This window comes from Microcebus murinus, chromosome 2 (assembly GCF_040939455.1).
Source record: "Microcebus murinus isolate Inina chromosome 2, M.murinus_Inina_mat1.0, whole genome shotgun sequence".
Taxonomy (NCBI): Eukaryota; Metazoa; Chordata; class Mammalia; order Primates; family Cheirogaleidae; genus Microcebus; species Microcebus murinus.
The window spans coordinates 23815638-23829425 of record NC_134105.1 but is presented as its reverse complement, the minus strand read 5'-3'; the positions used below and the strand labels follow the sequence as shown (position 1 = coordinate 23829425).

Sequence of the window (13788 nt, the reverse complement as noted above, 5' to 3'; positions counted from 1 at the left end):
CCTAACCTCCTTCTGCCCCAGCCTCCTCATCTGTGAACCAGGGTGGCAGTACCTGCTTCGTGGGGCTGTTCTGTAGACTAAACTATGCGGAGTGGGTCCACAGGGCCGTGCACTTGAACTCGACTTCAGTTCTCTCACCTCCCCACCCTGAACACACAGACCCATGGCTTAAGGATGCCTCTGGCGGAGCAGTCTGGGTGGGTGCTGGGTGGGCCCATAGGGAGGAGGTATGGCCTTTGCCCCCAGGAAGTCCCCATTTGGGGGGGGTGCTCTGACTAGTTTGATGGGGGTACTCGCTCTTAGAGACTCCCCAGAAAAATTTCATCCTTCCAGCAGGGGAGGAGCGAGGCCAGGAGCTGGGTCATATAGGGAGCACTGATTCCATGTCAGTCAGGCGCACTGCCAGCTTCTGGGGGTGTGAAAGTGAGCAAGATAGAGAAAGTCTCTCCATGCATGGTCCACATTCTAGGGGCAGGGGGACAAGCCATAAACACAAAGATGTGCAATGTGTCAGGCAGGGTGCAGGGGCACAGAGAAAACCGTCATCTCAGACAGTGCTGGAAGTAGGGCTGCCCTTGTAGGAAGAGTGGGAAGGAAGGGCCTCTATGATGAGTTGATGTTTTAGCAGAGATCTGCAAGAATTCAAGAAGCCAACCTCTCAGATGTCTGGGGGAAGGGGAGACAGAAATCCAAGACCCCGAGCTATGAGCAGGTTCAGTGTGTGGGGAACAGCCGGGAGGCCAGTCTGGAGCTAGCAACAGGGAGGACAGGAGATGCTAACCGGGGTAGCTGGTTGGAGGTTGGAACCTGGCCTTGCCTGCCTCCTCCTGAGAGCTCCGAATAGGCTGTTCAGAGCTCTAGGCCCAGGGGATAGGGGAAGTAGGGGGAAGTCTAGGAAGGGGGGATGATTGCTGGCTATGCCTAACATACAAGGGTCATGGTTCTGCCTGCCCGATCCTCAAAATGCAGGGCTGGATGAAACACTGGCTGGATCCGTGGAACACTTACCATGCTCACTGTTAGCCACGGAACCTGCTTAAAATGAAATATTACAGAAACCCCCATAAAAATACACAGAACAGATAAAAGCAGCACTAAACTGACTGAAAAAGGGACCAGCACCTCAAAAGTGGGTGATGTCAGCCTTGCCTGAGACGACCCCACGGAGCCCTCGGGCTCTGCAGAGGACAGTGGAGACAGGCTGGCAGGGCGGGCGTGGCCTGGGCTATGCAGTCACACCGGCCAAGGTGGAGTCTCCACTCTGCCACTTGCTGGCAGTTACATCTCGGGCATGTCAGTAACGCCCCACGGCCTCAGCTCCCTTGTTCATTAAATGGAGATAACAGTCCAGGTGTGGTGGCTCACGCCCGTGATCCTAGCACTCTAGGAGGCCTAGGTAGCAGGATTGCTTTAGGCCAGGAGTCTGAGACCAGCATGAGCAACAGCGAGACCCAGCTCTACAAAAAATACAAAAATTGGCCAGACATGATGGTGCATGCCTGTAGTCCCAGCTACTCGGGAGGCTGAAGTAGGAGGATCGCTTGAGCCCAGGAGATTGAGGTTGCTGTGAGCTATGATGATGCCAACGTACTCTAACCCAAGCGACAGAGCAAGACAAGACCCTGTCTCAAAAAAGAAAAAAATGGAGATAACAGTATCCAACTCACAGCCTTTATTCTAGATTAAATGACACAATTTACATAAACCAGGAGGTGCCATTTAATTATTGTCATTTTGCCAGTAACCTTATCATTATTTAAAAATAACCAATTATCATTATTTTGCCAATGACCTTTTACAATCTCAGAGAGAAAACCTTAAGACAAAGAGTTGCAGAATTCTAGTTTGACCAATTAAATGAAACCAAAGTTTACCTCTTCCCCTGTAGCCATGCCCCAAGGCACCCACCCACCCTGGCCTGGCCACAGGCACTCAGACACACATGGAGCCTCCCCGGGCGGTTCAGTTTGTACCCGGGTGCTAGCAGCTGCTTTAGTGTCTGGGAAAACGTCCGCAGCTAAGTGGTTCCGGGGGAATCTTTTCTTGAATGGGATTATCCGGGACCACAGATGCACACAGCCCTTGAGCTCTTGCCTCATTGATCTCATTACATAAACTCATTCTTTAACTTATTATTCCAATTACTGTTTGTTCATGACACCTCACAATATTTTCATTATTACATTTGTCTTCTGTTTCACATGATATTAATAACGCACAGCAATTACAATCACCTCTAATTACCAGCAGCCCTGCTGCAGAGGCTGGGGCTGGAGGTGTGGTGGGAATGCCCACCGGGAGATGCTCCCAGTTGCCACACGCACCGTAGGTGTAAATTGCATGATTTAGCCCACACAGTTAGCAGGAACGTTCCAGCTGGGAAGGAGATGAACAGCCCTGGGCTCTAATTCACGGTGTGACATTGGGGCAGGAAGGGGGACACAGCCCCTGACCTCAGGGGCCCCTGAATTCAATGTGGAAGAGATAGCCCTGACCCCAGGGGAGCCCCATCTGTAGTAGGCAGCATGGCCCTGTCCTTGGGAGCCATGGCGTGATGGAGAAGACCTAACCCACTGCCTCGGGAGCCCCACACAGAAGGATAAGATACAGCCCCTGCCCTTAACGAGACCTCTCCCAACAGGGTTGACAGAAGTCACAGATGCTGGAATCAGCAGTGGCACTTTCCTGTGCCTGTGACTGTTTGTTTCTCTGGAACATTCATTTGTTTCCATTTACGCCTGCGTTTGGCTTCTCGGTGCATCTGCTTACCTCCTCTGTTACTTTGGAAAGTCTCCCAGAAGCAAGCGCCATGTCCCTCTACCCTCCTGAACCCCCTGGCGCCCAGGACAAAGGCCTGGCAGGGAGTTGAGACCTTGGACTGGCCAAGGACTAGCCACATCTGAAACTCTCAGCCCCTCCTCATGCAGGTATTGGGCGTGTGGGAAAGAGGAGAGGGTTGTGCGGTGGCAGAGATGACACATAAAGCTCTTATGCAGGAAGCAGATCCAGGAAGGAGGTCCAAAGATATGCCAAAGCCCATGTTTGAGGGAACTAGGTGGAGGGCAAGAGGCAGCAGGAGCCGTGAGGGTGCTGTGAACCTCGGGCAGATAACACATGCTCCCCGTGAGCGTCTTAGCTTTTGCCAGTCCCAGAGCGGGGCTCCAAATGGAAGTAGGTAATCTGCATACATTCACCTGGGACAGAGGGGGAAAGAGAGAGAGAATAACACTGGTTGAGGGCCTACTATGTGCAACCACTCCCCAGATGTTTCCCTGTCTTGCATATAAAATCTCGTGCATTTATCCAACAGTCTGATGCTGATGCTATTACTGTCCAGATGAAGGCAGATGAAAAGACTGAGGGTCAGAGAGTTGATAAAACTTGTCTAGCTCCAAAGTCTGTGGCCATCCCACTGCACCACGGGCCTCTGCCTAGATGGAGGGAATGGTGCGAGAGCTGCTTCAGAGGGCCGCCCTGTGCTGTGACTGATAAATGTCTAGATGCGCGTGGCCCTCAGCAGCCCTCCCCACCCTTATCTGAGGGTGCTCAGGAAACACACACACTGTGAAAACGCATCTATGTGAGTTATCAGCCTCCGCTGCCCGCGGGTGCCTGTCCACCGCTGCCCCCTTAGTTTCATGCCCCAGCTCAGCACATTCGTCATGATATTTGGTCAGTTTGCAAATAGGCTAAGTTTAAGCGCTTCAAAGTTAGAATTCTCCTCTAACATAAATAAAGGAGGGCTATTTAAAGTCTTAGGAAACTAAATGGGGCAGGACCCAGGGAATAGGGCCCGTTGAAAAGTAGGGACTTGGTAGTGGGCCATATGGTCCCCAAAGACTAGGGAACAGCCCTGTGGACAGGAGAACACAGAAGCCCATCACTAAGCCCACAGGAGGGTCAGCTCTGAATGTTTCCGTGGGCTCATCTGTGCCGCCTCAGCCTAGGACACGGCTGGCTTAGAGTAACTAGGGTCGACTGTTCTGTCAGAGCAGTGGCCCCTTGGTCAACCTCAGGGTCCTTCCAGCCAAGGACTATGCCTAGAATAAGGACACTGAGGGACGATGTAGAGAAAGCAGACTTGCCACTAACAACCTCAAAGATTCAAGACATGTGCCAGATTCCCCATATGTCCAGACAAATGATGGGCCCGCCATCTGGACTTGTATTTACATCCTTCCGGAACCTAATTATTTTTAGGACTGTACATCTTCTGAGGTCAGTGTACTCCATATTCATTCATTCGTTCACTGGGTAAATATTTATCTTACAGACGGTCTGGGCTAAGCCTCGGCAAGTCATAGCTTCGTCAAGCATGACCCTCCAGTCACTTGCAGTCTGGGTGGGGGACACAGGCGAGTGGCAAGCAGTCAGGGCGCAATGCGGCAGGTGCTCTGGGACAGGGAGGCGCAGAGAGGGGCTTTGCGATTGTTTAAGATCTTAGAGAGCCAACCACATGCACGGCTCCCCAGCACACGCCCTGCCCACGCACTGACTGGTGTCGTGGAGACAGTAACATGCCCAAGCCCCAGAGGATCCACAGCGCAGCGGAGGAGAGAGAAATGTTAACAAATAAGTCAAGTAAAATGTGATGACTGCTATAAATAAAGGTATGGGAACAATGGGGAAAGAATGACTCATTCTGCTGGAAGAGAAGCAGATTTACAGAGGAGGGTGTGATTTCATCAGCTGTTGAATGAAACAGGGGGTCAATGAAACTCTGCTAAAACTTTCTCCAGAGCCTCGGGGGTCCTGAACTCCAGGACCAAGGAGCTGGAGTTCGCAGTCCCCTCCTCTTCACGAGTTGAGAGACGTAGTGTAAATTGCTAAGTAGCATGTTCTTTATCTTTAAAACAGGGATAATTGTGCCTACCTTATGGGGTTGGTTGTTGTGACTAATAACTGAAATGATCCTTGTAAAGTGTCTGTCATGGTGTCGTGCATAAAAGGGTTAGCCATTTTTATTTGCTCTTGTCCCCACTTGGTTTCTATCCTCTGATACTGAAAGGCTTTGTCTCTCTTCGCTTAACTGCCCCCTCCTCCCTTAACTGCCCCCTCCTCCCGGGCCTGCCTCCTCCTCGGTCACTGCCGTTGCTATGATACCGTGGGTGCAGGTGTGGGGAGCGGCTGCTTTAGCGCACTGTGGAAGTAAAGGTGCCTGGTGGGTTTGTTTCTGTTTCTGCAAGAGAGAGACAGACAAACAGAATGGAAGCGATAAACAGACCAGGCAGAGCTACAGGTAGGAAGGTATTAAAAAGAAGTTTGGTCAGCATTCCTGTAGACAGGCAGGCAAATGGGCAGGTGTGCAGGCATCCTGGCAGGTAGACAGGCAAACCACTTGGTATCTTTGTAAGGTTTTCCAGAACTGTGAGTTGTTTTCTGGATACGGCTGCTGGGGCTTAATCTGCGATTGTTCTGATTCTCTTTGCAGCTGAGTGTGGGAATTCGGTCACGGGCACTCAGGGTACTTTGCTGTCCCCCAACTTTCCTGTGAACTACAATAACAATCACGAATGCATCTACTCCATCCAGACCCAGCCAGGGAAGGGGATTCAGCTGAAAGCCAGGGCATTCGAACTCTCAGAAGGAGATGTCCTCAAGGTAAAACTGATAATTTCATACGGTATGTATGCGATGGTATGCAAAAGTGCGGTCAACGCTCATTTGTTTCTGTGTCAATAATCGAAATACTCTCATTTCTTCCTGAGACCCAAGATAGGGTCCTCACTCATGTGGGAAAAAGTGAGGACCAAAAAGAGAGGTATGAGAGTGTCTAAAAATATGGTTTTAGAAGAGTTTGCTTAGAAGCTGCCTGCTATCATATACATATGGAATTGAGTATGGGTTGCCTACATAATAAGAAATAATAAGAAATTCAGTCAGAGCAGCAATGGATCCAGTTTTTCATTGTGAACCCTGACCATCAACACAGGCAATGAAGATCTCATAGAATGTGTGTACATGTGCCCGTGTGCATTCATTTATGCAGCTACATGTATGTGGATATGGATTCTTTTATATTTACATTTCCCCATGTGTGTGAGTTGGTATCTATGTATTCATATGGTTTTGGGCCTCCGTGTCTGTACATACTTGTGTCCCTGTATTTTGTGTATGTGCACTTGTGCATGTTTCAAGTATATGCTTTGGTAGACGGCTGGGCTACTGCAGTGGCTTCAGTGTGCCCTGATGATGGCCTGTGTGTGGCAGTGGGGTTAAAGAAAGTGAATTCAAGACATATATAAGAGAAAGAAATGACAGGACCTGGATTACAGAGAGGGTCTTAAAGAGGGAGTTGTTAAGACTCTGAGCATACATATATCTTGTAATTTATTTGTGTGTATGTGATTAAGTGGCTATTTCCAATAACGTGTTTGTGTGTGGGGGGGGGTGTATGTGTAATCAGAGTTGACTTTAGAGAATTTATTAAAGAGCTGCCTTAATAAAATGGATTATAAAGAAAATCTCACACATAGGGTATCCATTTTCATTCTAGGCTAAGGAATTTTTTAGCTTATTCTATAATAATATAGTTTTATTATTTCCTGTAGCCAGAGAAGTCTGACAATGGAAAAAGTTGAAACAACCAGAGGCCACTACTCTGGAAAATCCAAAGAGAAACCATTAAATCCACATCCTTTTGGATTCTCCCTAGAGTGATAAATGTTCTGTCCTTTTTATGTACAGATGACATCGTGGCCCACCTGCCGGGGCATCTGTTCTCTTGTTCCTGTGTGTGTGTGCATGTGTGTGAGAAAGGTGTTTCTCACTCTTACCTAATCCTTTTTGAATCTGAGAAGATGTGCTCACAAGATGACTGGGTGGGACTGGGTGTGCATGAAATAGGATAGAACAATTCCACTGGCTTCTTGAGCTCCACTCTCCAGCGCCACATAAACACAGTGTGTGTCTGCAAACAAGAGGGCACAAGACAAGGCTTCATACCCTTCCAACGACCATGTCTTTAGGCATCTCCCTTGACCCACCCTTCTCTCCATCCATTTGTTAATCACCAACAGCAGAACCCCACAGACTGCAATTGGGACAGTGGGGCCAGAGGGACTTCCTCTCTGTAGTGACATAGATGGAAGTGATGTGAGCTGGGCAATGCAGAGGCCTTCTTGGATGAAGGCCGTCAGCACAGAAAGGTGGCTTTGAGGCATAGGTTGCAGTTTGGGGCTTTGAAGGAGTTATGAGCAGTGGTTTTATTCATGTGGCCAAATAGGGCCAGCAGAAATGGCTCCGAGATTGCTGGAGGTCACATGGTATATGGCCAGTGCCTGAGCTTCTCACTTAGAGTGGTCAGATTCAGAGTGACACTTAAGACATAGTCAACAGGTGTGTACACCCATTGCACTGCCACGGTTTGGCCTCAGGGTCAGGTGAGCAGCTTAGTAGACAGGCAGAGGAGAGACTCCCTGAGACCGTCAAGGTAAGAAAGGAGAGACATGGGGCATAAAACCTGGGTCAGAGGTCGGGGGGACTCTTGCAGGAAGCAGGACCCCAGGTAGTCCTGCAGGGTTGTGGGGAGAGGGGCCTGAATGCCTGTGTTTCTCAATGAGGAACTTCCCAGACTTCAGACTTTGTCACCTGCCCAGTGGGCCCCGCCACCCAGCCTTCTGATATTGGCCCTGATGTTCTTGGCAGAGAGCATCTTCCTCCTGAGTCTAAGCCTCTTTAGTTCTCCTCAGAAGGTCAGGCTGTGGCTTCTGACTTGGCTGAAAGCCCACCCAAGGGACCCTGTCACCACAGAACTTCTAGAATGAGGTCCTGAGGCAGGAAGGACAAGGTACACAGGGATATAGGATTTGTGGCATGTATCACCTTCCTGTTCTCTCTTCCTCAGGGCTGCTTGCCCTCCTGAGGGAGAACCTAAGACATCCATAGGTACCAGAGCTCTTTCAGATATCAAAGAGACTCTCAGTTGTAGTTTTGTAAATGGGATTCACAACTGCCCTTGCAACTGCAATCAGCTGCAGCAGCCCTCCTGTTTAAACCTGTCACTCTAGTCTACCTCGACACAGATATCTGCAGAAGGAGAGCAGAAGAGTCAACTCCAAGAGCATCCTGCTCTTGCACTGGTATAATTGACCCACCTGCCATAACTGGCACCTTCCTAATCTTGAAGACCTATCTCTCCCAAGAAACCCTGATGCACACCTGAACTCCTGACCAAGGAAACCTGTCACGTCATCCACGCTTTACTCATCTCCAAAGATGCAGTATTTCATGCATCTGACTAACCCTCCAAACCTGCAGTGGTCTTGCATTTCTGACCCATGAGATGCCTGTTTTCTTGCACGTGTGACCTGAGATCTGTTCCTTACCCTCAATAACTGCAGATTTCTTAAACATCACCCCCTCCCACTCCAGAACTTCCTGATTCTTATTATTTTGGTACCTGCCGGGTGACCCTTGCTGCTACCCTGGCATGAGCAAGACAGGAAGGGTCTTTAAATACAATGGTACAGAAAGACAACTTCCAGCTCAAGATAGCAAATGAAGCACATGCATATAATTCCATCCTCTTTGGGTTCCCATTAGAATGACTAAATGGACATAAAAACAGGGTATGTGGTCTCAGCACTATAAATTAGGCAAGGGTGCCTTTCACATGCAACTTAAAGAAATTTCTGCCAAATGAAATGCCCAAGAGAGAATCCAGATTGAGAAGGGGCCTAATCAAACCATAAATCACACAAGTGAAGTGAAATCTTGCCTATGGATTAAGTGCTAGAAGCCTTAAGGAAACTTAAGACCACCTAGCTCAGAGCAGCAGAGCGTAGGGTGAGGACACGCCATGGACCATTGACAGGGACCAGATCTCAATCCTGCTAGCTCCTCTAGAGGTGTGCTGGGTCTGAGAGACCACGCAGAGCCAGTTCTCTCTTGATGTGACATTCTGGCCTTCATTTGGCTTTTGTTCACAAGCCAGGTACAGCAGGGTGATGCACACACATGTACACATGCACGCACACACATGTACTCTTCAGCACTAGGGGTAACAAAGGCTCCTGCTATGGCTTCCTTGGGTTTAGCTCTTTTGTTTCCTCTTAGAGACTACTGGGTTTTCCATTCCCCATTTCCATTCTAGCTTTGTATGGCATTCCCATAAGAAAACTAAACGGATGTGTAAATATTCAGTAGATCAGAAGTAAGAGACCTGTCTGAGGAATCAGAGCTAATTGCCCCTCTGTAGGCAACAGAGAAAAGAAAAATACTTTAAAGGCTTCTAATTTGTATTCTTAACAGGATTTGAGAGAATTTTATATTTATGACATAAAAATAGGCAATAATGAAAACAGAGCAATCTGAGATGAAGAAAGATTGAATAGAGATGAAAAACATGATCACCCAATTAAAAAACGGAATGGAGGTAATGAACGGAAGATAGCAAACCACAGAAAAATGAAATCAGTTTATTGTAAGATCAATTTGAGAACTTCTCCCACATCTCATAAGGAAATGAAAAAGAATTCTTTTATATTAATAAAATGTATAATCAATCCACAGTAAAACTTTATGTGCCAAATAACATAGCATGAATAAATTAAATAAAAACTTCTGGAAATCTAAGGAAATTTTAATGAAGTTACAGTCATGATGGAAGATTTTAATATATCTCTGTTAGTCCCTGACATATCACCTAGGTTAAAAATAAATAGGATTTGGGTAGCTTGAATAATATAACAGAATAAATCCAAAGGAAGTAGGAGAAAGATACTTTCAACAATAAAGCCAGAAATGACTAGAAAAAGAAACCCAAAGAACAGCAAATATCAGCAAAATCAAGTAGTTCTTTGAAAAATAACTAATGAAATAGACTAACCTGGCAGGCCTGATCAAGGAATAAAGAAGCCATAAATGTGTGATATCAGGAATGACAAAAGGGACATAATCATAGATATGGTCGGGACTATGGAAATAAAATATTTAAGAACAACTATAAGCCAAGAAATCTGAAAGCTCAGATGAGATGGAAATTTTTATCAATAAAAAGTACTAATTTCAGAAAATGAGAACTTGGAAAAAACCAATAACTATTAAAAAAACCTGGAATTCACTCATATTCTCTCTCAAAAGCCCAGGCCTAGACTATTTTACAGGTAAGCTTTAACAAAACTTCAAGAAACAATCAGTCCTTGCAATAATCAAACTGTTTCAGAAAAGAGAAAAATAGAGATCCACCTCCCCATTTGTTTTTTAAAATGAGGCAAGTAGAAGCATTGACATGAGAGTAGAATGATGGCTATGAGAAGCTGGGGTTGATGGGGGGAAGGCGGGGATGATAAGGGCACAAAACCTCAGACAGGAGCAATAAGGTTTTTCTATGAGATCTATTGCACAGCATGGCGAATATTAAATATCATATATTATAATATATTGCACATTTCAAAATCACTAAGGGAATATATTTTTAATGTTCTTACCAGGAAAAAGGGATAAGTATTTGAAGTGATGGTTATGTTAGTGAGCTTGATTTAATTATTCCACACTGCATTCATAAATCATAATATCACTTTATACCCCTCAAATATATACAGCTGTAATTTTATCAATTTATAATTAAAAATTAAAATTAAAATAACAGAAACTCTTAGGCCAGTCTCACCTATGATCATAGATCTAAAAATTCTAGATACAGTATCAGATTGAATCTAGCTGTGTATTAAAACAAAGATGACCACGTAGGCTTGATTCTAGGAATGTAAGTATACGTCAAAATTAGAAAAGGTCATAATGTTATTTGTTAGACAAACCATATGAAATTGCCATTTTTGTAGGTCAAAGCTGGTCAAATATTGGCAATTTCATGTGGCTTAATCTAATATCCTATAAACAGATTAGAAAAGAAAAACACATTATGCTGCTAATATACTCCAAAATATCATATGGTAAAATTTAATAACCACTCATGATTTTTAAAAATATCTCATAAAATTGTGACTAGAACTTTCTTATTTTAGTAAAATGTTTAAATTTCCTAAGGATTTTTAGTAAAGTCAAGAACAAGAGCAATAGCTCTACTATCACCAGTAGGATTCAGCATTGTACTAAAGATTCAAACCATTACAATTATACCCCCAAAAAAGAAGATATAAAAATTAGGAAGGAATATAAAAACTGTCTCTTTTGTTTAGAAAATGCAACATAATCAACTAATAAATTACTAGAACCAGTAAGACAATTCAGCAAAGCTGCTGATGTTTCTGTAACCGATTAAAACATGTAATCAGGGGAAGAAATCTCATTTATGATAGAAACAAAAACTATAAGACACCTAGAAATAAGCCCCCAAAAATGTTCATAACTTTACTGAGAAGATGATAAGCCTTTATTTTAAAGGTACTATAACTAAAATAAATGCATGGAGAATTTATGCTTGTGGATGAACAGAGGATATGAACAGGCAATTCACAGAAGAAAAAAGTAGAATTGTTGATAAACATGTCAAAAGATGCTCAACCTCAGTGGTAATCAAGGAAATATAAATTAAAACGTGAGATACCATTTCACACCCATCAAATTGGAAAAAATCGTGATGACTGAAAATACCAAGTGTCAGCAAGGATATAAAGCCATGGAAACTGTCAGGCGTTGCTAGTGAGAGAATAGATTGGTATTCCTCTTTGGAGAACAATCTAGCAATATCTAACCAAGCTGAAGATGTGCCTTCCCTGCACCAGCTTCTCCACCCCAGGTGTATGCCCTGGAGAAACTCAAGCACATGTGTGCAGTGGGCATGCAGGAATGTTCATAGAAATGATACTTACACTTGTAAATGTGTTTAAAAAGCTGTCCACTTAGCATATTCATTTTGAAACCAGCCATGCTGCTGACCTGCCTTATTGGATGCCACAAATGTGTATAGAGTCTCTTGGATTTCTGAAAGAGACATTTCCATCACCTGCATATGATGATGAACTGAACCACCAAGTAATAGCCTGTTGGAAATAATGTATATAAAGGCCCAATTCCCAGTAGCAATCAAAAATATAAAAATACCCAGGAATAAGTACAGAATGTCACCGAGAGACAAAAAATTCAGCTTCATTAAAATGGAGTCTGACACCATGTATATGGATAGGAAGACTTAATATCATATGGATAAGAAGATTTAATATCACACAGACATGTTTTTTTTCTCAAATCAATCCATACATTTAATCTGACTCAGTCAGAAATACACATTTTGGGCCAGGTGCGGTGGCTTATGCCTGTACTCTCAGCTACTTGGGAGGCCAAGGCCAGAGGATTGCTTGAGCCCAAGAATTTGAGGTTGCAGTGAGCTAGGATGATGCTATTGTACTCCAGCCTAAGTGACAGAGCAAGACCCTGTCTCCAAAAAAAAAAGAATTACACATTTTATTTAGAGAGATTTGTTTTATTTTTTTAATTTGGGAAAATTCTTCTTGAGTTTATCTAAAAGTAAATCTGGGAGAATAATTTGTTTTGTCAATAAATTAAAAGAAGACAAATGAGAGCTTTCCCTACTAAATATTTAAATAGATTATAAAAGCTATAATAACTAAAACAGTGTGGGTCATGCACAGGAATAAACAATAGGCAAATGTAGTAGAGTAGAAAGTTGACAAACAAAACCAAATGTATGCAATTAACATATGGATTATATATTTTTAAAAAAATGGATTTAAAATTGTTGGTGGGTGGAATACTTACAGTGTTTTGCTAAATGGCTGATCTATCAGGGGGAGGGAGATAAGGAAGACTCTTATTTCATAAGCCAAAATAAATTCTAGGTAGATTAAGAACAAATGTACCCCAAAAAGCATTGGTTTATTTATCATGGGTTTACTGAGTGCCTCTTATGTGCCAGGGCACACAATTTAGACACTGATATATGAAAAATTATACTGTGGATATGAGTTAATTTGATAGAAATCCCTGCAGCTATTTAAATGCTGTTATGGAAGAAATATTTAATGACTTAAAAATATACACACATTATATTAAGTGAAAGAAAAGATTGACCTATAGTATCTCTAGTTTGATCTTGTTTTTATAAAATAAGAAAGAATTAAATCTATAGAAAAAATCCATAGAACAAAGCCTGGAAAAATGGTCACCAAAATGTTAAGTGCTGAAAGTTGTTTTTTTCCTTTGTGTTTTTCTGTAAGTTTTTCTGAAATTAGTCTTTTATTGAAATGACACAAATAACATTTTTTTTTATTTATTTATTTTTTATTTTTGAGACAGAGTCTCGCTTTGTTGCCCAGGCTAGAGTGAGTGCCGTGGTGTCAGCCTAGCTCACAGCAACCTCAAACTCCTGGTTCAAGCAATCCTCCTGCCTCAGCCTCCCAAGTAGCTGGGACTACGGGCATTCGCCACCATGCCTGGCTAATTTTTTGTATATATATTAGTTGGCCAATTAATTTCTTTCTATTTATAGTAGAGATGGGGTCTCGCTCTTGCTCAGGCTGGTTTCGAACTCCTGACCTCAAGCAATCCGCCCGCCTCAGCCTCCCAGAGAGCTAGGATTACAGGCGTGAGCCACCCCGCCCGGCCAACATTTTTGTTCTTAATGAATCAGGATGAATTATGCTTGGAAATTAAGGAAAATATCCTGTTCCCATATACTTTTTGTTAATTAACAATAATTTCTCAAATATCATCAAATATCCAGTGAATATTCAAATTTCCAATAATCTCATAAGTGTCATGATACTTTTAAAATTAACAGTTTATTTGAATCAGGATTAAAATAAGCTCCACACATTGGGTTAGTTGTCTTGCGTTTTTTAAAAATGGGTTTCTCCCTCAATCTCT

At 43.7% G+C, this 13788-nt stretch overlaps 1 protein-coding gene across 3 annotated transcripts in view; it reads left to right on the top strand.

The window, feature by feature from the left end:
- CSMD2 (CUB and Sushi multiple domains 2) overlaps positions 1-13788 on the top strand; it is a 570274-nt gene that overhangs the window by 385846 nt on the left and 170640 nt on the right. For all 3 annotated transcript variants that reach the window (XM_075996375.1, XM_075996373.1, XM_075996374.1), the window contains one exon: positions 5432-5601. In XM_075996375.1, the coding sequence (XP_075852490.1) occupies positions 5432-5601 (170 nt within the window). The remainder of the gene's footprint in view (positions 1-5431; positions 5602-13788) is intronic.